Source organism: Peromyscus leucopus, chromosome 1 (assembly GCF_004664715.2).
Source record: "Peromyscus leucopus breed LL Stock chromosome 1, UCI_PerLeu_2.1, whole genome shotgun sequence".
In the NCBI taxonomy this organism is placed as follows: Eukaryota; Metazoa; Chordata; class Mammalia; order Rodentia; family Cricetidae; genus Peromyscus; species Peromyscus leucopus.
In genome coordinates, this window is record NC_051063.1 from 106,111,850 (window position 1) to 106,133,261 (window position 21,412).

Here is a 21,412-nt window from a genome sequence, read left to right on the forward strand (position 1 = left end):
TCAAACTCCTGAAAAGGTGGGGTTTTTTGGAAAGATGATTCCACTTGAAATTTCCTTTCGGTGACAAAGCCATCCCTCCCTGTGCTCTCTCGTGGTTCAGGAGAACATCAAGAGCTAGCACCTACTTGGAAAGTGTAGTAAGTCTCAGTTGGGGGCTGGGAAGACAGCCCCACCCTCAGCGCGCTCACCACACAAGCGTGACATGAAGACTCAGGTTCATTCCTTGAACCCAAGTGAAAAGCTGGGCGTGACAGCTTGCTCTTGTCCCAGTGCTGGGGAGGCAGAGACAGGAGGATCTCTGGACTCGATGGCCAGCCAGTCTACACAGTTAGTGAGCCCCAGGTCCTATTGAGAGACCCTGTCTCAAAAGCAAGGTGGACAACCATCTTGAGGAACACTTCCCAGAGTTGACCTCTGGCCTCCCTCTTACATGCAGGCACACACATTTACTTGGCCTCAGAATCCATAATTTGATTGTTTTATATATATCAGCTTGACAGATAGGATTTGTCATCATCAAAAAGAATGCCAGATTATTTCTGGTTCCTTCATAATCTTTTTATTCAATTAGTTATCCACTATTCTGACACGTGTCTTCTGATGTGTATGCTCTGCTTTAAGACATAATTGCTAAGTGACCTATGTGTATTGGTGTCTATTTCAGTATTCCCGAGATAACTGTCATTCATTTATTAATTCATGAATTTTGAACGTAATTTTTTAAAATCAATATAAAAGGTGATAACAAAATAAAACTAATTAGAGTTGTTATTTAGAAAACCAAGTCTTCTAAATTTGATAATGTCTTTGTTAATGGTGATCTACTTAATAGACTAATTTTCAGAGGAAAAAACAATAGAATTTGAATTTGCTCACAAAATCTTGTTAAATTATATATGGAATGGATATGGGTTAGCCAGAATGTTTCTTTTTCTTATTTTTAAAATGGAAATCATGTAATTCAGGCTTCTTTAAACATGCTATGCAGCTAGGAATGACCTTTGAACCTTAGTCTTCCTGCTTCTTTGTCCCAAGTGCTAGGATTTCAGACATGCGCCCCGTGCCCGGCAGGAAGATGTTTTATGGTGTTACTTTCACATGCCTTTTTCTTTGGGTGATGGACCTGTGATTTTATGAGGAAAATGCCAAGTATAACAGATGCAGGAGAGTGTGGCCTGACAGTCGCCATGTCTCCTCCTCAGCCCAAACAGTTCCCACGCTGACTCTTAAATGTGACACTGGCCCTGATGAATTCTAGATTTGACCTAGTGGCTTCTTTGCTTTTTGGAACAATGAATTAATTTCATTCTTTGATTAAATTCACAGAATGAGCATAAGGATTATTTTGTATGTGGTGTCAAGTTGCCTAATTCTGAGGACTTCCAAGGTATTTTATTTCTTTTTTTACTTCTAAAGATTTGATTAAATGTAACAGTTATTGGAATAGCGTTATTTTGATAATGGATACCTAGCACTTTGTCCAAAGGGGATTTTAGAATTTCTGTCCCTTCCCAGTTAAAAGTACACAGAATTTGCTTCCCTGGTAGGAAATGTAACAAAATATTTAGCCTAATCTTAGGACAAATAATTATTGAACATTGTATTTGAAATTAAGAAAAAAAAATTAATGGTCTTCAGTTATCAGAATAGTAATTTCCTGGTCTTTTTAGTTGCTTTTTATGAAAATCTATGTATAGCTAAGAGCAGAGTTAGAGCAGGAATTAGTCTGTTGTTTATGACCATATTGTTACCATTCTGAAAACTATTTGAGATTTTATCTTATGGTATTCCTATTAGCATAACTTTAATTGGTTGAATTCTTGTTTCTTTTTTTTCCACTAGAGAGATTACAGCATTCAGATTCAGTGTATACATGTTCATTTACATATATGCATATACATATACATGTGAGTGCCAGGGATCTGAGCTCATGTTTGCACAGCAAGTCCTTTATGTACCCATCGAGCCCTCTCCCCAGACCAAGAGACTGTTTGCATTGTTATCAAACTGTATTGTTTTCCCCCATAGCCTAAATACTGCTTGCAGGTCTCCTAATGTGCCCTGTAGAGTATTCCCAAAGCCAACTGGGCATCACAGAACTTCAAGGAGAGGACCTTATTAGTGTCCATCAGGATGTCCTTCCACTTCCTTTTTTTTTTTTTTTTTTTTTTTTTTTTTTTTTTTTTTTAAGACAGGGTTTTTCTGTGTAGCTTTGGAGCCTTTCCTGGAACTCGCTTTGGAGACCAGGCTGGCCTCGAACTCACAGAGACCCGCCTGCCTCTGCTTCCCGAGTGCTGGGATTAAAGGCGTGCACCACCACTGCCTGGCCACTTCCCTTTAAAGAACATTGCTCTTGGGGGTCATAAACATTCAAGTGGAGTTTAATTAGTCACCCCTGTCTGCTCACATAACACATGGATAACTGAGACATGCTATCAGGACAGTGATAACCAGGAGATGGCAATCCTGGTTCTAGTTCTGGCCCCTTCTGTAAGCCATGTCATGGTTGAGTTCGTTTCTAGCCAGTCTTGTGTAATTGCTGTGAGAATTGGACACACCAGGTCTGTCAAAGCTTGGGTTTTGATTTATCTTTAATGCTTATGAAAGCGAGGGCAGCCTGAGGAATGGTGTTAGCAACAGAGCTGGGTAGGTTAACCGTGGCACACTGACCTCAAACCTCCTTCAGTCAACGGTGCACTTTGGTGTTAATTCTATGCAAAGTTGTGATGTCCTAAAGCCTTTGGTGCATTAGTTTCCTTACTCATTTAAAAAAAAAAATATATTTGCTGGGGGCTGGAGAGATGGCTCAGCAGCTAAAAGCACTGGCTGCCCTTCCAGAAGACTTGGGTTTGATTCCCAGCACCTACATGACAATTCACAACCATCTGTAACTCCAGTTCATGGTGATCCAGCGCCTCTACAGCATCAGGCATGAACATGATGCACAGATATATGCAGGCAGAACACCCATACACATAAATTAAAATAATAACTAAAAATATATTTACTGAGTGCCTATATGCCAAACACTGTGCTGAGCTCTGAGGGTGTAATTATTAAAAAAAGCAAACATGTTCTGTCCTTTCATGGAACCTACAGCCTACTGAAGGAAACAGCCAATCAATAAGGATGTAATTAATAACCATACATTTAACAAGACAATGTGTTGCCAGACAGTGAGGAAAACTACTTTGAATATTCATAGGAGACCACTCTAAGGAACAACACTTAACACAGAATTTAAAAGCTGAAAGAACGAATCAGGTTATAACTGGAGAGGGCTTAAGTTCAAAGGTCAGAGGTCATGGTAGAGGGGGCCTTGGCATACTTGAAAAACTCAGGATTGGAATATTGGAGAAAAGACTGCTATTTTAGGCAAATGATGTACTCTCTTAGCTTGTTTCTTTCCTGGATTATTTGCATCGCTAATTCCTTGGGATGATTGAATGAGAAGACATTTGAAAAAACTTTTCTTATAGGAAGTCCTCACGAAATATAGTTGGAATTGCTTGCAAATGGGAGAGGAAGGAAGGAGAGAGAAGACCAGATCTATGTGACTGGAACATAGTAAGCACCAAGAGAAGAGGCTGAGAGAGGCAGGAGAGAGGCCGGCAGGGTCTGAGGTCGCTGGAAGGAGTTCCTCTTTCCTTCTCAGCACATGGCCAGTGCTTAAAGGGCTTCTGAGGGGCTGTGGCATGCACTGAGCTGCATGCACTGAGCTGCATGCACTGCGCTGTGTGCACTGAGCTGCGTGCACTGAGCTGCGTGCACTGTGCTGCGTGCACTGTGCTGCGTGCACTGAGCTGCATGCACTGAGCTGCATGCACTGCGCTGTGTGCACTGAGCTGTGTGCACTGCGCTGTGTGCACTGCGCTGTGTGCACTGAGCTGCGTCCACTGTGCTGTGCTGTCGATCCTGCTGGCTGCTGGGTAGGGAATGACCTGATGGGAGCAGGGATAGTGTTAGTGGTGCTCTGTTGTTGGTCTGCTAAGCAAGGGTCTTGGTTCTATTTTGGTTTTCTTTGAAGTGCCTTGTTTCTCATGGTTTCCATAGCTATCTACACTTAGAATGCTCAGTAAATCCAAATATATTCTCCAGTCCTTTACAAATGCACAGTAGCTCTTCAGTGAAGTCGCTGAAGAGTGAAATGGGAGATAAGATGAAACAAACGTTTAATTTTAGTCCGAGGTCCTCTTCAGTCCACTCCCTGTGTCCCCTGGGGGTCAGCAGTCTCAAGAAGGACATAGGGTAGCCTCGTGTTTACATTCTGCAGGACACTTATGTGGTCTAACAACATAGATGCCTGTTGGTTATCTACCAGCCAGATGCTAAGGAATACAGAGAGGACCAGGGCATTGATCTAGCCTTGGCGAGATTGTAGTCCTGTGGTGGGACCAGATATGTGATCAAGAAGAGTGCTTATTGAATACATAGTCTATGTTAGAGACTCCAAGTGGGAATAATCTCTTGGGGAACCAGGTAAACTGCTTCTTGAACCAGAGAATGCCTGAGCTGTCTTCAGAAACAACTCATATCCCTGTTGAAAGGAGGGTAAGAGGGTGGTTGAGGTCAGATGAGCAGAAATGCAGTAACATCAAGAAGATATTGATCAGGTACCTGTAATTCCAACACTTGGAGGCAGGAAGAGCAGGAGTTCAAAGCCAGCTTTCACTACACGAGACTGTTTCAAAAATTGCAATGAAGTACAGGGGTGTTTGATTTTGTTATTACTTTAGTGCGGTGAGACGCCTCTTGTGGGCCGAGAATTGCTTTGGGGATAGTGTTTGTTTGTCTCAGTGAGGGGGGATGGAGAGGAAGGAGAGAGAGAGAGAGAGAGAAAGAGAGGGGGGAGGGAGGGAGAAAGAGGAGAGAAGAGAGAGAGAGAAATTGAGGCTTTGAAAAATTCAAAACTTTTCCATCCAAGGACTCATTGGAGACAAAGCTGAATGAAGTTAGCCCTGATCTGCCTGAATCTAAGGTCTGTCTTATTCCTGTCCTGATGCCATTTTCTTCCTTGTCTTTGCATAATGACCTTCCAAGTCTTAAAGACTTAGTGTGCATTCTGGGAGAGGTTCTAGGGAAGGAGCTTCCAGCTGATTTTCTTATGATGTCCCTGAGCCTCAGCTAGGTAAGGATTAACACTGTATGGGTCAGTAATTTTTGGGAAACTCCACCAAGGGGCTCAGGATTTATTATGCTTTTCCGAATGGGTGATTGTTAGAGTATGCCAGAGAGAGCTGGACACAATGGGAGGGAAGTGCCCAGAAAAGAATGTTCCTCTGAGTTCCATTGACTGAGACACTTAGTTTAAAAAGAGAAAAGAAACAAAACAAAAACCCCAAACCCCAGCGTTTGTGCTTGTGTGTTTTTAAGTAATCTATAACACAAGAACCTTTTGTGGTAATGAGACCCAGATGTCCTCTGTGTCTGTGTCCCTTCATGCAGGCATGATTTCTTGGAAAGGAGAGTCCATATGTCAAACAGTGTCTCACTAAGAACATGGAATGATTCCATAAATGCTGTGGCAGTGATTAGAGTCTTAAATATTTTGTCCTGTCTGGATCAGTGGGCGTTTGGTCCCCTACCAGCCGAGCTGCCTCGGGAACTGGAAAAGCGGGATGGTGAGAGCTTTGAGATCACTCACTGTGCTCAGACTCGGGCAACATGGACAGTTTGTCCGGCATACCACTCAAAGGAACATTGAATTGATTTATAGTTTGTGTAGCTGCTGTGTGTTTGTGCATTTTTTAATCATAAAAATTACACAAAAGCTCCAGTTTTGAGTGGCATCCTACATTTTAAAAACAAATCGGAAATACCTATTGTGAGGGGACTGCGGGGTTTCGATTTGCTTTCAAGTTCTTGGAACCCTGTTGGATTAGTATCGTCTCACGGACCTTCCAGTTCGTCCCGTTGCTCCCGAGCCCTCCTCTCACCAACAGAACTGTCATTTGTGACCTTTCTCCTCCCAGAGCAGCATAGGAAACCCACACCTCTCCTCTGTGTTAGGTGTTGCAGACGTCGTTAATGCTTGCTGGAAAAGCACACCTCAGAGGGCCATGTTTTGGCGCTGGCAGGTAAAAAGGCTTTCAGATCTCAGAATGCTGGGAACTTTTAAGCCTTTTGGTTTTCAGCTAAAATGATTGGCAGCAGAATGTGACATCTGAGGTTGCATGGCCTGCAATTGCCATAATTAACCACATGAGCTCACATTTTCCCACTGGAGGCTCAGTGGTGACTTCTCTACCAGGAGGTGGTTTTCCTTTTGAGGGTATCGAAATCCTCCTGGGCCCCGTAAGGCTCCACCCGTGGTCCTTTTAAAATGCCTTTTAATATAAAGCTTCAATATTGGAAATCCAACACCGCAGTGTTTAGCTGTGAGGCTGGTGGAGCGGGAAACCTCGTAGGTGTTTAATGGGGAGAGCAGTGGTGAGTGTGAAGAGCCTGGACTGAAGGTCACTGCCAATGGTACTTTACTCTATTGTCCACTATTCCTTTGACTTATTTTTCATTTCTGTGCGTACAGTTCTCTTTGAGACGCCTTTTGGATATTGAAATTTAAGCAAAATTGGTTTTACTCACTGTGAGGAGGTGAATCGAGATCCGGTCTCTTAGTGAAGATGTATATGTAATCTAAAAATATGCCAAAGTAAGTTTTCTTACCATTACCCTTTAGTAATATGAGAAGCATGTAGATACTTGAGGTATTAACCATTAGCGGTTTGTATTTGACTTCTTTGGGAGGCATTAAAAGGCTTTTTGTTGCTCTCTGAAAATTTTCAACCCCTTTCCTACCTGGTCATGTAGGAAGGGAGTGTTAGATCCATAAAGGAAGTGTCAGTGATGCAAAGTGTGGGCCCCTTAAGTCTTCCTCCTCCTCTCCCTTCGAAAGAAGGTTCTTTTCAACACAAGTCCTTTTGCTCTTCGGAGTGTTTGCAGTTTGGTGGCTCTGCACTTTCTAGAAGGCAGGAGGCAGAGTTCAGCCACTGCGCAGGCACTCCCAGCCTCAGCCGAGACTGATACTTAGATAAGTGGAGAGCAGCATGTTGTGAGGCGTGGAAGCAGTTTCCTCACTCTGTCGCTTACGGTTTTCACGATATGATTTGGGCTAAGCTGTCCACCTGGGCTTCGTCTTTTGTCACCCGTGAGTTGATGGTATTGCATGCTGTGATATCTAAGATTTCTCCTAGCTTTAGTATCCCGAGAGAATTCATAATTTAAAGTACTTTTTTGGCTGGGGAAATACCCCAGTCACAGAAGCATGGGGACCTGAGTTCAGGAAGTGGTGGTGCAGGCCTGTGACTGAGTTCAGGAAGTGGTGGTGCAGGCCTGTGACTGAGTTCAGGAAGTGTGGTGGTGCAATGGCTCTGCTGTGACTGAGTTCAGGAAGTGGTGGTGCAGGCCTGTGACTGAGTTCAGGAAGTGGTGGTGCAGGCCTGTGACTGAGTTCAGGAAGTGTGGTGCAGGCCTGTGACTGAGTTCAGGAAGTGGTGGTGCAGGCCTGTGACTGAGTTCAGGAAGTGTGTGGTGCAGGCCTGTGACTGAGTTCAGGAAGTGGATGGTGCAGGCCTGTGACTGAGTTCAGGAAGTGTGGTGCAGGCTGTGACTGAGTTCAGTTCAGGAAGTGTGGTGCAGGCTGGACGGTTCAGGAAGTGTGGTGCAGGCCTGTGACTGAGTTCAGGAAGTGGTGGTGCAGGCCTGTGACTGGATTCAGGAAGTGGTGGTGCAGGCCTGTGACTGAGTTCAGGAAGTGTGGTGGTGCAGGCCTGTGACTGAGTTCAGGAAGTGTGGTGGTGCAGGCCTGTGACTGAGTTCAGGAAGTGTGGTGGTGCAGGCCTGTGACTGAGTTCAGGAAGTGGTGGTGCAGGCCTGTGACTGAGTTCAGGAAGTGTGGTGCAGGCCTGTGACTGAGTTCAGGAAGTGTGGTGCAGGCCTGTGACTGAGTTCAGGAAGTGGTGGTGCAGGCCTGTGACTGAGTTCAGGAAGTGTGGTGCAGGCCTGTGACTGAGTTCAGGAAGTGTGGTGCAGGCCTGTGACTGAGTTCAGGAAGTGTGGTGGTGCAGGCCTGTGACTGAGTTCAGGAAGTGTGGTGCAGGCCTGTGACTGAGTTCAGGAAGTGTGGTGCAGGCCTGTGACTGAGTTCAGGAAGTGGTGGTGCAGGCCTGTGACTGGATTCAGGAAGTGGTGGTGCAGGCCTGTGACTGAGTTCAGGAAGTGTGGTGGTGCGGCTGTGATGAGCAGGAAGTGGTGCAGGCCTGTGACTGAGTTCAGGAAGTGTGGTGGTGCAGGCCTGTGACTGAGTTCAGGAAGTGTGGTGGTGCAGGCCTGTGACTGAGTTCAGGAAGTATGGTGCAGGCCTGTGACTGAGTTCAGGAAGTGGTGGTGCAGGCCTGTGACTGAGTTCAGGAAGTATGGTGCAGGCCTGTGACTGAGTTCAGGAAGTGGTGGTGCAGGCCTGTGACTGAGTTCAGGAAGTGTGGTGCAGGCCTGTGACTGAGTTCAGGAAGTGGTGGTGCAGGCCTGTGACTGAGTTCAGGAAGTGTGGTGGTGCAGGCCTGTGACTGAGTTCAGGAAGTGTGTGTGCAGGCCTGTGACTTGGACTGAGTTCAGGAAGTGTGGGTGGTGGAGGCCTGTGACTGAGTTCAGGATGGTGGTGCAGGCCTGTGACTGAGTTCAGGAAGTGTGGTGGTGCAGGCCTGTGACTGAGTTCAGGAAGTATGGTGCAGGCCTGTGACTGAGTTCAGGAAGTGTGGTGGTGCAGGCCTGTGACTGAGTTCAGGAAGTGTGGTGGTGCAGGCCTGTGACTGAGTTCAGGAAGTGGTGGTGCAGGCCTGTGACTGAGTTCAGGAAGTATGGTGCAGGCCTGTGACTGAGTTCAGGAAGTGGTGGTGCAGGCCTGTGACTGAGTTCAGGAAGTGGTGGTGCAGGCCTGTGACTGAGTTCAGGAAGTGTGGTGCAGGCCTGTGACTGAGTTCAGGAAGTGTGGTGCAGGCCTGTGACTGGTTCAGGAGTTGGTGCAGGCCTGTGATCCCAGTGCAAGGAGTTGGATCCCCAGGGCTCAAGTCAATCTAGCCAAATCAGTGAGCCCCAGGTACCAGTGAGAGACTGTGTCAGAAAACGAGATAGACAGGTCCTGAGAAGTCTCTCTCCCCCTCCCTCCCTCCCTCCCTCTCTCTCTCTCTCCTCTCTCTCTCTCTCTCTCTCTCTCTCTCTCTCTCTCACACACACACACACACACACACACACACACACACACACACACACACACTTAAAGTGAAGTACTTTTAGTCACTAGTATAGTATGATGTATGGGTTTCTATAGAGGCAAACTTGTTAGTAATCAAAGTCTGACTGTGTCTGGGACAAGAGGACATAGTCTCTAAAAATACCTAGCATGTTGATTAGTATTGACTCATTAGTCATCCGAAATGAATGCTGTCCACTTTTCCATGGACTTGTGTGGAGAGAAGCCTGCCTGTGAAGTACTACAGAAGTGGGAGGTTGCAGACAGTTTTTAAAGGTTTATTTTTATGATTTTAACCATGTATGTATATCTGTATCTGTGTGTAGTTACGTGCATGTGTGTGCTGATGCCCAAAGAGGCCAGGAAGCATTGGATCCTCCTGAAGCTGGGGTGACAAGTGGTTGTGGGCCACCTGATGTGGGTGCTAGGAACAGAACTCATGTCCTCAGGAAGAGCGGCATGTGCTCTGAACCATGGAGGCCTCTCTCCAGCCCCGGATCACAGACTGTTTATATGTTCTTTTCCATTACTAAAAAAGTGTGGAGACACTGGGGTGGTGCAAAGTGTCAAGCGCCTGGTACGTTCTAGAACTCCAAGTTGAAGTGAGTAGATACTGATTTTTTAACGAGGAGGTTCTGTGATGGTGTGGGAGAGCGGGCAAGGACCAGAGGCCTTGGTGTTGGCCGACTTAGCGATGTTACTTCGGACAGTTATTTAGACTCTTTGGGCCTTTGTTTTTGGTTTGCTTTGATTTCAGTCTGTAAATGAATAAGACGGTATTAAAGAGGAGTCTCGTTCAGTATTTGTTGGTGAATGAATGACTATTGGATAGAGTATTACTACAGACAAAGTCTAGGAAGAAGAAAAGTGAGTAATAGTAAGTGATGTTTGTTTACAGGACGATCAAAGAGAAACTTAAGAGACTGATTTTAGTCAAGGGCAGAGACTTCACTGCGGAAGGGACCATGCAGTGGCATCCCTGCCATAAAAAGCTGGTGTACAGATATCAAAACTATAAATAGAACAACATGAAAAATAGGGTTAATAATTGAAGCTGAAGGTGTCCTTAGGCATCAAGCAGTAGTGAGGCCACAGTTGCTGTGATCATTTCATCCCCCTCTCCATGGCTGGGATATCCTAGTCCATGGATTCAATCTTTACACATGCGGAGCTTTTGAAGGTCCTTAAGGAATACTGTATGCTAGGTAGGAGTTTGACTTTTCTTCCTTCTTAGGGACATTTGAGACTTTCTGTTGCATTCCTCGAGTTCTGAGAACTTGAATAATCATTTATTATCTTTAGATAGGAGCAGAAATATGAATGATGAGTTTTTAGAATATAATTTGTAGCTTTTTAAAAGCCAAATGCTTACATTTGTATGGCACATGTGTTTTCCCTCTAGTTACCTCCACCTAAATTATATGATTAGGTTGGTGTATGAACAATATGTTTTTTGATCTTCACTATGGAACATATTTCCCCTTACTTGAAGCATAACACCCCCCCACCCCCCCCTGTAAGGAGGTAGTATGTTCTGTTACTTCACTTCAGAATTAATATTCTGTACAGCATTTGGACTATGTTACGTTAAAAATCTCTGACTAATCACATTATGTGATAGATAGGATGTAAAAGAAAGTAATGACTATTTGGGCACACTAAGAACTCTTACATAAGAGGTATATCACATCTTGACCTCAACACACTAATCATTGGGAGATAGCTTTAAGAATAGTTAGTAGGTGAAATTTCAAGCCTTGTTAATGTGTTTAGATTTGCATAAATTCACATCATTTAGGTAAGTGATTAATATTTTATTTCCTACCTATTTGCATAAGACCTCCTCAGAGCTACGTCTGTAAGGTAAATGGTTGTTTTAATTTCCTCTGTTTTTGAATTTACAGCAAAAGATGATGGAAGCATTGCCGTCGCCCTTGGTTACACTGCACATTTGGTCTCCATGATTTCCTTTTTCCTACAAGTACCCCTCAGATATCCCATAATTCATAAGGGGTCCAGATCAACAATCAAAGATAATATCAATGACAAGCTGACTGAAAAGGAGAGAGAGTAAGTGTCTTTCTTGTCTGTTTTTAATATAAGCTGCTTGGAAACAGGGATGAAATGGTGAGTATACTGGAAATGTGAAGTGTCTTCTCATTGAGGACAGTTTCTCTATGACCTGTCACTTTGGAAAGCACGCCTTGCAACATGGAGAGACCGTCAAAACAGACAAATTGTGGAGCAGGAAATATGACTTAGTGCTGAAGTGTTTGGCTAGTGTGTGTTGAGGTTTTGGGTTGACCCTTAACACTGTAAGTAAGATTTAAATAACCTACAGGTAACAGAAGAAACCATAAAGGACATATAAAATTTACACAGAATGGTAATGAGAATATGTCATGTCAAAGTTTGGAGTGTAGCTGTATCTGGGCTCCGGGAAATTTATATCCTAAGTACATGCACCAGAAAAGATATTTGAAAGTAAGTCACCTAAGTCTCAAGCGAAGCAACTGAGGAACAATAGTTGGCAAAAGCCCAGGAAAGAGCATGGAAGGAAACGGTAACGGTAAGAGTGGATGTTAGCTGGGCTGCTGGGCAGTGTGCTGATGCAGAAGAGGCAGAAGGCCTGGTCTTTGAACCAGCGGAACGGTGCTCAAGGCCCTGGAAGGGGACTTAGAAAGAAAAGAGGGAAGGTGGAATAACAGTTTGAGGAATGAAAAAAGGAGAAAAACCACAAATATGTATACAGGCATTTGAGAGTAAGGAGACAGAGCAGGCGACTTTAAACTAATACATCAGAAATTCTAGTCAAATGGCTTAATTTCTAGAAAGACACTACTTTCCAACATAAATAATTGGCATTTAGAAAACATCAGAGTAAGCCTGGTCTGTGAACTATAATCCCAGCAGCCCCTGCTCCTGGGAGGTGGGGTCAGGGCAAGAAAGAGGAGGAGCAGGAGGAGCGTAAGGCACCAGTGGCCAGGCAGGGAATGGGGATATGGAATATTCTAGGTGAATTATTCTCAACTCTGGCTGTACATTAAAGTCATCTTGAGAGCCTTAAAAACTGAGCTTTTGACCCCTAGATTCCTGACCCCATCTCGGAGATCCTACCTCTATTGGCAGTACTCAGATATGAGTAATGTTTAAAGCTTCAGTGGTGGTTCCGATGTATAATGTGGTTGAGAACCACTGCCCTAGATTAGGAAGATTCCCGTTTCCATGGCATGGAAAGTTAGATATTGCTAAGTATACTTAGGGAACTTGAAAGCAGTTTAGCATCACTGTCTTTAGAGGGAAAGTGGGCTGTGCAGAGAGAGTACCAACAGGATAGCTTAGCAGTGTGGCCAGCCCTCGGCATCCTTGTGCTCCATCCCTACACGTGAGTTCCGCACCCATGAGTTTAGCAACATTCAGTTACAAGTATTGGGAGCCAGTTGTGTCTGTATTGAACATGTCCAGTTGTACCCTAAGTAATACAGTAAAAGAACTACTTTTAAAGATTTTTTAACTTTTTATGTTATTTTTAATTATGTGTATATGTGGGGGAAGGGGGCGTCGCACAGGAGGCCGAAGAAGTCATCTGATGCCTGGAGCTGGTGTTCTGGGCAGTTGTGAGCTACCTGAGGTGGGTGCTGGGGACCGAGCTGGGGTCCTCGGCGAGAGCAGAGTGTGCCCTTAGCTGCTGAGCCATCTCTCCAGCTCCAGTACAGCAGCTCGTTAGCCGCCAATAAGCAGTGTTGCTCTGACTGTTTATTTGCGCGTGTCGAGCACCCACTCTGTTCTGCTGTGCACCAGTGGAGTTGCTGGGACGTGTGGTTGTCGTCATATAGTAGGACTCAGAAGCAACTTAAAAAGACTCTAAACCATACAGAGAGTATGTGTAGACCATATGCACAGCCATGCCGTTTATATAAGGGACTTGAGAACCATGGGTCCTGGCAACCATGAAAGAGAGTGGGAAGCAATCTCCCTCAGATGTTGAGGGATGATTATATGTCTGGAAGAACATGGCTCTCAGCTAAGGAGCACTTGACTAAGTTAGATCCATACCTTTTCCAATGTTATGATTGACTTGAGCCCAAGTATGCTTTTCAGTTTAAAAAACACCAGAAATTGAATGAGAGCCTGTAATGTATGTATTTGACAAAGGGAATATGAGGTTGTTTTCTTTTCTTAGATATTTTTTAAAAATCAATTTGAAATTTACATAACACAAAATTCAAGATTTGAGTGTTCAGTGGTATTTGAGTACATTTTCACCTTTGTGCACCTAACACCTCTATAGTTCTGAAACCCCAAATAAAATCCTGTGCCCATTAAACAGTTACCCCCTAACCCCTGCCCGTCCTCAGTCCCTGGCAACCATCAGTCTGTTCTGTCGCTATGGATTCTCCTATTCTGGCTATTTTATATAAATGGACCATACAATATGTGACCTTTTTCTTCCTGGCTTCTTTCAGTTAGCATAATGTTTTCAATATGTGTCTATGTTGAAGCACCGTCGTACTTCATTCATTTTTATGGTCCAATAATTTCCCGTCAAGTGTGTATACCACATCTTGTTTCTTCATTCATCTCTTGATGGACATCTGGGTTATTTCTACCTGTGGCTCTCCTGAATAGTGTCACTACGAATATTTGCTCATAGTTGTTTGAATGCCCGTTTTCAGTTCTTTTCTTCACCTCCGTGCAGTTGCTGGGTCATGCAGGAAGTCTGTTCACCTTTGAGAGGACACCAAAGCGTTGCCCCTGGCAGCTGTGCCGTTCTGCACTCCAGATGTGAAGGGCACTCCCTCGTCGCCGTTTCCTTATGGGATGGTGCTGTTTTCGTTGTTTTCTCTTATGCTTAGTGACCATTTGTATATCGTCTTGGATGAAATGTCTCCTTACCTATTGCCCATTTTCCAACTTGGTTATTGGTTTTTGTTGTTAAGTTGTAAAACTTCTTTATGTATTCTGAATATTAGACCCTTATCAGATAAGTGATTTGCAAATATTTTTTCATTCTATGAGTTGTTACAGTTTAACCTCAAAATTTGAAGCCATTATTATGTACCTTGGCAGAGGAGGAGGGCTTCCGTTGGGCCCCATTGTCAGTTCCCACGTGCTGAAGAATCACCGAGAGAACCTGTCACATCGTACAGGTGCACCTCGGCTTTTGATACTATACTGCGCGTGCATCTCAACAGACCTCTTGTCTGATCTGTTGGTGCTGTTGCAGCACTGTGTGTGCGCGCGCGTGTGCTCAGGTGTGCACGTGTGCTCAGATGTGCGCATGTGCTGGGAGATTTATAAACAAGATATTCTTTCTCATGGCTCCGGAGGCTGGGAAGCTCGGGCACATGGTCCTGACATGTCCTCTGACCCCTGAGGCCGAGTCTATCCCGTTCGGTGCACCCTCCAGACTGGAGGAAGTCATATTCTCATGTAGGGGGAGGGATGGAAGGCATGTAAAGGAACCAGATTGCTCCTGTCAAGTCCGGTTGTCCTAGCTTGAGGACAAAATCTGTTCATGACAACAGAATCCTTATGACTACACCACCCTTTAAGAAAAGGCTCCACCTCCCAACACTATTGAATTGTGGTTGTTTCTGGCTTATTTATCCTCAGTATTCTGATTATTCACTCTTTCCTGAATGCAGTCCTGTAGTCATGGTGTGCAGCGTCCTCTTCCTCGGTGATATGAGCACACATGTCTGATAACCTGCTCTTAAGCCCATCAGTCGAGGATGAGATGTTGCATGAATATGCTAGGGTGGCAATTCCCCATCAGTGAGTAAAGAGGAAACAATTAAAACAGTTGCCTCACCGCCTTCTTAGTTCCCCTGGTGCATAAAAGGGTTTTCATTTTGATAAAGTTCAGTTTTTCTGTTCTTTCAGGTGCTTTAGTGTCATATCTGAAACCCATCATTTAGTCCAGGGTCATAAAGATTGATCCTTGTGTTCTTCCACATTAATTCTTTAATTCTTATAGGTAGCTGTTTGTTCCATTTTGGAGTTGTTGTTTTAAATTTATAGTGTGTGGAAAAAGCTATTCTTTCTCCCTTCAATGGCCTTGGCATCCCTGTTGCAAAAAAATCAATTGGTCATGCGTTATTTCTATTCCAGTTGGCTATATGCCTGTGTTTATACCAGGGCCATAATAATGTTTGCAATTTTGAAGGGAAAGAACTCCAAATTTGTTCCTTTGCAATACTGTTTTGGCTATTTGGGGTCCTTTGCAATTCCTTAGGAATTGGAGGATCAGGCTTGCCAACACTGGAAAAAAAAATAGCCACTTTGATTTTGAAGGGATTGTATAGGATCCATGGATCAGAGCAGCATTGCCATCTTATTAATAAGTATTGGCATCTTAGTGGTAATTAATAATAGTAACAGCTTGTCTTTATTTAGGTCCTTTGTGGTTCTTCTTGGCAATGTTTCATATTTTTCAATAGACAAGTTTTGCGTGCCCTTGATTAAATATATTTCTGTATATCTTATTGTTTTTGTCATTTCTCTCACAGATTGTTTGAATTTTCTATATATTGGTCCAATGTTGTCTGTGAACAGAGAAAGTCTGAATTCCTTCCGACTTGGATGCTTTTTGTTTTGTCTTGTTTTTCTTACCTAATTGCTCCTGCTAGAACTTCTAGCACAGCACTGAGTAACAGCTGGAAGAGCAGGCGTCTCTGTCTCTCCATTCTAAGAGAACGCACTTGGACCTCTGCCCCTGAGTACCAAGCACCTTCAGGAGTGTCCCCAGCCATGCTCAGGAAGGTCTTTGTTTTCCCTGTGTCTCTTCTGTGAAGGATGCTCCAGGGGCTGCATTGTTTTCTGCTGTCACTGTGGTGTATCACATTCATCAGATGTTTGATTCCTGTGAAAATCCCACTTGGCCGTGGCCTATAATCCTCTTAACATGCTCTTAGATTCCGATTGCTGAACTTTGTCGACAGTTTTTATACCTGTACTTGTAAGCCTGTCATTTTTGTTTGTTAGTGTGCATCTGGCTTTAGGATCAGAGTAGCCTAACCTCCTAACATAAGAAAGGCATTGATCCCCACTCAGACTTTTTGGAGAGTTTGAGGGTTCCTGTTAATCCTTTCTTAAATATTTGTTTGAGTTTACCAGTGAAGCCGTCTGGTCTTGGACTTTTATTTTAGAGAGGTTCCTGACTCACTGAGAAGTTTCTTCTTCTTGTGTATCTGTTCCAGTTTTCTGCAGCCACTCTATCCCTCCGCTCTTTCTCATGCACACCTATTCCATCCGAGCTGTCGGTCTGATTTTTTGGTGCCGTCGGCTGCTCCTACTGTTTACTTGCCGTCATCATTTTTTTTCAGTGAGGTCTGTGTTGTTGCCTCCAGCGTTGTATCTGATTCATTTGTCATAGGTGAAAGGTCTGTCAGCTTAGTCTTTGTAGAGACTCTCTCAGCTTCATTGAGTCTATTGGTGGTATGTCCCCGACTTTGTAAGCTGCACTCTCTGTGATGTTCTTCATTGTGCTGGCTGGCGTATTGTCTTCTCTTCCTTGTCTAGTTTATTCGATGTAATATTATATTGAGATATTTTAATGTCACGGTTAGCTTTTATAAATTTATCTCAACATACTATCTGATTTCCCTTGTGATTTTTTTCATTCACCCATCAGTTGAAGAAATGCTATTTGAGTTTATGTATTTATTTTTAAATTTTTTATTTTCCTTCTGTTTTATCCTATTGTGACCAATTATTTTTGTGACTTTTTTTTTAAAATTAAGATTTATTTTTTGAGTTATCTTGGAGTGTTTCACATATACTGAAGAAGAATGTGCTTTGAAATGCCTTATCTACATGGTGTGGGGGGAGGGAGGGCTTGCAGCATGTGTCTGTTGAGTCTGGTTGCTTATATTGCCACCAGTGCCCCTGTGCAATTATTCACATCTGCCTGGATGTTGTGCACATGACCGAAAGTGGAGTCTGAGCTCTCAAACCTGCGCTGTGAGAATATCTTCATCTTTCCTCAGGTCTGTCTGGATTTGCTTCGTGCATTTTGCATTGCTCTAGTATGCTGTCTTTGTCCCTCGATGTCATCAACCCTTTATGGATTGACTCTTTTATCAGTATATAATGACCTGTCTGCCCACCTAGAACAATTTTTTACTCAAAGACTTTTTTTCTGCTTTTAATTCAATAATTCCTAGTTCTCTTGATTATCATTTGCCAGAAATGTCTTTTTCATTTTTAAAAAATATTTTAAAATTGCATTTATTTGTGTGGTAAGGGGTGGGCCCAAGTGCCATTGCATGCAAGTGGAGATCAAAGGACAATTTCTTAAATTTTTTTTTGTCTTTATTTTTATTTCATATGTATGGATGTGCCTGGATGTATGGCTGGGTACCATACATATTCAGTACCTGAAGAGACCAGAAGAGGGTGCCAGAGTCCCCTGGGACTAGAGGTACACACAGTTGTGTGCTGTCATGTGGGTGCTGGGGTTTGAACTCAGGACCTCTGCAACAGTAGCCAGTGCTCTTAACCTCTGAGCCATCTACTCAGCCTCAAATGACAATTTTTATGTCAATTCTTTTTCTATTGGGGGGGGTGGCGTCCAGGATCAAACCGGTTGTCAGGTTGTGAGAAGCACCCTACATGACCTGTGCAGAGTCTTTGTTTTTAAAGACCTCTCAGAAGTACAGGTGTGCAGAAGTTCAGGGTCATCCTTAGCTACATAGTAAGTTCAGGGCTAGATGGATCTGGAGGACTCATGTCCTCATGTTCTCTTTATACTTGTTGCCATTTGTACAGTTCTCACACACTGAGACACTTCTGGTTTTGCATGTTGTTTGTTTCCTCGACAGATTTGCTTTTTCAGCATCGTTACTAAGTTGGTTGGATAGTCAGTTTTTGGAGAGTAAGATCTGTTTTGCTTCCTTGAGAATTGCAGGCTCCACACTGGAGTGCAGGCTGCGGTCTCCAGCCTCCAGATCAGGGCTCTGGAGCTCCCTTCTTGTTTCCCTCTTCCTGCTTGATGGCAGTGTTCAGTAGGTTGGTGGAAGCTTTAATTGTTTTCCAGAGTTTTGACCAAGTTAATTTTGACACTTTTGCTTTCTCTATCTAATCTATCTGTCTGTCTGTCTGTCTATCTATCATCTATCTATCTATCTATCTATCTATCTATCTATCTATCTATCTATCTATCTATCATGTATTTCCAGAGGATAGGCCCTTCGAGTAATCTTCTCCACTATTTTCTCTGACATCATTTAATGTAGTTAGTGATGAAAAACATCACTTAAGGATGAAGGGATCTCTGTTTAGTAAACCATGAGCAGATATGACTTGAAAAAGAGTACCTTAAGATTTTCTTTTTCTTTTTTCTACTTACATTTATTTACTGCATGTATGTGTGCATGTTCGTGTGTGTGTGTGTGTGTGTGTGTGTGTGTGTGCGCACTTGCATGGGCATGTGTTTGTTATACCTACACATGTGCCTGCATTCCATGATGTGCATGCAAAGGTCAGAGAACAATTTGGGTGTTGGTGCTCACCTTCAGGGCCTGGGTATCAACTTACTGTCACTGGACTTAACAGCAGGCATCTTTACCTGCCTAGTCCCTCACAGTCCCCACCTTACTGAAGCACAGGCTTCCTTCACCCTCTGATCCTCCTTGTATTCCATATTATTGAAAGTAAATGTCCCTCCAGATTTTTATCAACTTGTTTCATAATAATTTGACTTTAATGTGAATTATATGGGAAATCATTTTGGAAACTTGAAGAAGGGCTATCTCTCAGAATGTTAAAATATTTTTTCTTTAGATCACCTAGGTAATTTGTGAAGGGGCAGCTGAGCATATGGGCAATTCAACAGTCTATGGTGGCTGGCTAGACTTCAGCTTGATTGTGTTACCAGTTTTATTTTTCCAGGAAAACCACAACAATTGCATTTTTTATGAATGAAGTTTGTTTTCTACTGCTTTGCCTTTTTGCTGGAACCCATTGTATTATGTTGACTAAACATATGTATTTTTAACATTTTAATGTCACTAAAGTGAATTGCATCTTATAGTATGTTGTATTATGCATCTTTCTTACCACTACCTTAGTTAATGATGCATTTTAGACTTGTTTTAGATTTTTGTGAACTATTAAACATTCAGGCTGACTTTATGAAGTTTTAGAAAAGCCTTCAAATCCTTTTTTGGAAGAGCATGGATGTAGAAATATAAGTAGGAATAAAGTAATTGACTATGCTTGTTGATTGAATCAACCTGTTAGCTGATGGTTACTCTACCCCAGACACTGAGAGCAGGTTAGACACAGCTTGCTTCCTGCCTAAGTGTTCGGCTTGATAGGAACCTTTCCAGGGTATTAAATGAAATCGGGCCTTCATGGGAGATGGAAAGTAGGAATTGAATGACTCATTGTATAGATTATAGTTAATGTCCTGGAGGCCTCGGATTCCCAGCTGCTGCTCTTTCTGACTGCATGCCTCTGCAGGCCGCTGCGTGTGAGGCAGTAGAGTTCATGGCTCTTCATGCAGTATGGAGGAAGGGCAACCGCTCTTCCCTCCGTCTGGCCTGTTATAAGCTTGGCCGTGGAGTGGTTCCTTGCTCACACGGTGGCTGTGCACCGCACACCATAAAGGGGAACTCTGAGGTCTTTGTGGCAGGTCCCTGCAAGACTCGACCAAGAACAGGAGGGGCTGTCACAGAGGTTCAGCTGCAGTATGTGTCTTGCTTCCTTCACCAAAGACTAAAATGCAGAGTTCAAAGTGGTTTTGAAAGAAACTGTATTGTTCATCGTTACTTCGCTACTAGGCTGTCTGGAGGATGACCTATTCAGAACCCAAACCGAAATGCCACTGAGTGGGCTAGGTCCCACTGGCCAGAGTCGATAAATGGCTTTCCAACCCCTCAAAAATGTCTGGAGGATTTTTTTCACTTTTGTGGGGAGGAGGGAGATGGGATTTTTTTTTTTTCCTTTCTTTTATTTTCACTTGGAGAAATGGAGTGGTATAATTGGCAGGTACTTTTAGAAACTTCTTGGCACATCTACAAAAGGACTTTGCAGATCTCTAAAAGATGGGCAGCTGGGTTTTTTCTGGTGGGATTTTGGAACCCAGGCAATATGGACGCTGTTCTTCACGTTCCTTGATTTTTGTTTGTTTGTTTTGTTTTGAACTTAAGTTTACTCCTTCTGGTGCACCAAAATCCCAGGACTTCCCTCTTTATCTGCTTGGGTCTGATTTCTTTTAGGAATTGAATTTCTAAGTACAGAGAAATCGTGATGTGTCCAAACTCAGATGATTCTGAGCCAAGTTTCTAGTCCTTGCCTGTGGGCCTGCTTCTCATGAAGGTGAACAGACGTTTTACCTCATGCTCCTTGTTTTGTGACCCAGAGTGTAAAAGGCTCACCACACAGGTCAGCCCCCTAGGCAGGTCTGGAAGTCCATGAAGCTCCCTTTCAGCAAGACATTTAAGAAAAGACACAGGAGACTGGAATAGCCGTGAGCATCTTTGACCCTCTGCTCCCTCAGCCTGCTGCTTAGCAGCTAATGTTGAGTTGTTGAATGAATGAATGAGTGAGTGAATGAATGAATGGGATTTGGGGTTTTTGATGTCATCTTGTTGAAGCAGATAAAATCGTTTGAACTTCATTTATATGGTGAGGTGAGTGCCTGAGATTTCACTATTACAATGCTCACAGTGAAAATGTAAATGAAAGCTCCAGAGCTCTTGTGTGGGAGCGTGGTAATTCTGTCTCCTGGTTTCCGTTTCCCTGTCAGTGTGTCTTAAAAGATTCATAGGTGCCTTTCTATAAAAATTCTCAACCTCCATTTGTTAATTGACTTCGTTTCTTTCCACGAAAAAATACTCAGCAGCTTAGCGGAGAAAGGGTTTATTTCAGCTCACAGCTCAAGCAAGGTGCAGTCTGTCACAGCAGAGAAGTCAGGGCAGCCGGAGCTGGAAGCAGCCAGGTGCACCACATCTGGGATCGGGAAACACCGGGGCCCAAGGAGTGTTCGCCTCCTAGAGTCCTCAGTCCTTCCTAAAAAGAAGGTAGAACATATGTTCAGACCGAAGAGTTCCCAGCTGGCCTCTGCTAACGCTTCAGTCGCTCCCCGTGTTGGAGTGACACTGAGCATGCGCTGTACCAGATACCTCCTGTTGCTTTTGACCTTGTTACTCATTGTCCATG

General features: G+C 43.6%; 1 protein-coding gene across 1 annotated transcript in view; it reads left to right on the forward strand.

Annotated features, from left to right (window-relative positions):
* Window positions 1-21,412, forward strand: part of Uvrag (UV radiation resistance associated) — a 269,111-nt gene that overhangs the window by 158,734 nt on the left and 88,965 nt on the right. The window contains exons 11-12 of the mRNA XM_028877489.2: window positions 1,327-1,387; window positions 11,149-11,314. Coding sequence (XP_028733322.1) covers window positions 1,327-1,387; window positions 11,149-11,314 — 227 coding nt within the window. The remainder of the gene's footprint in view (window positions 1-1,326; window positions 1,388-11,148; window positions 11,315-21,412) is intronic.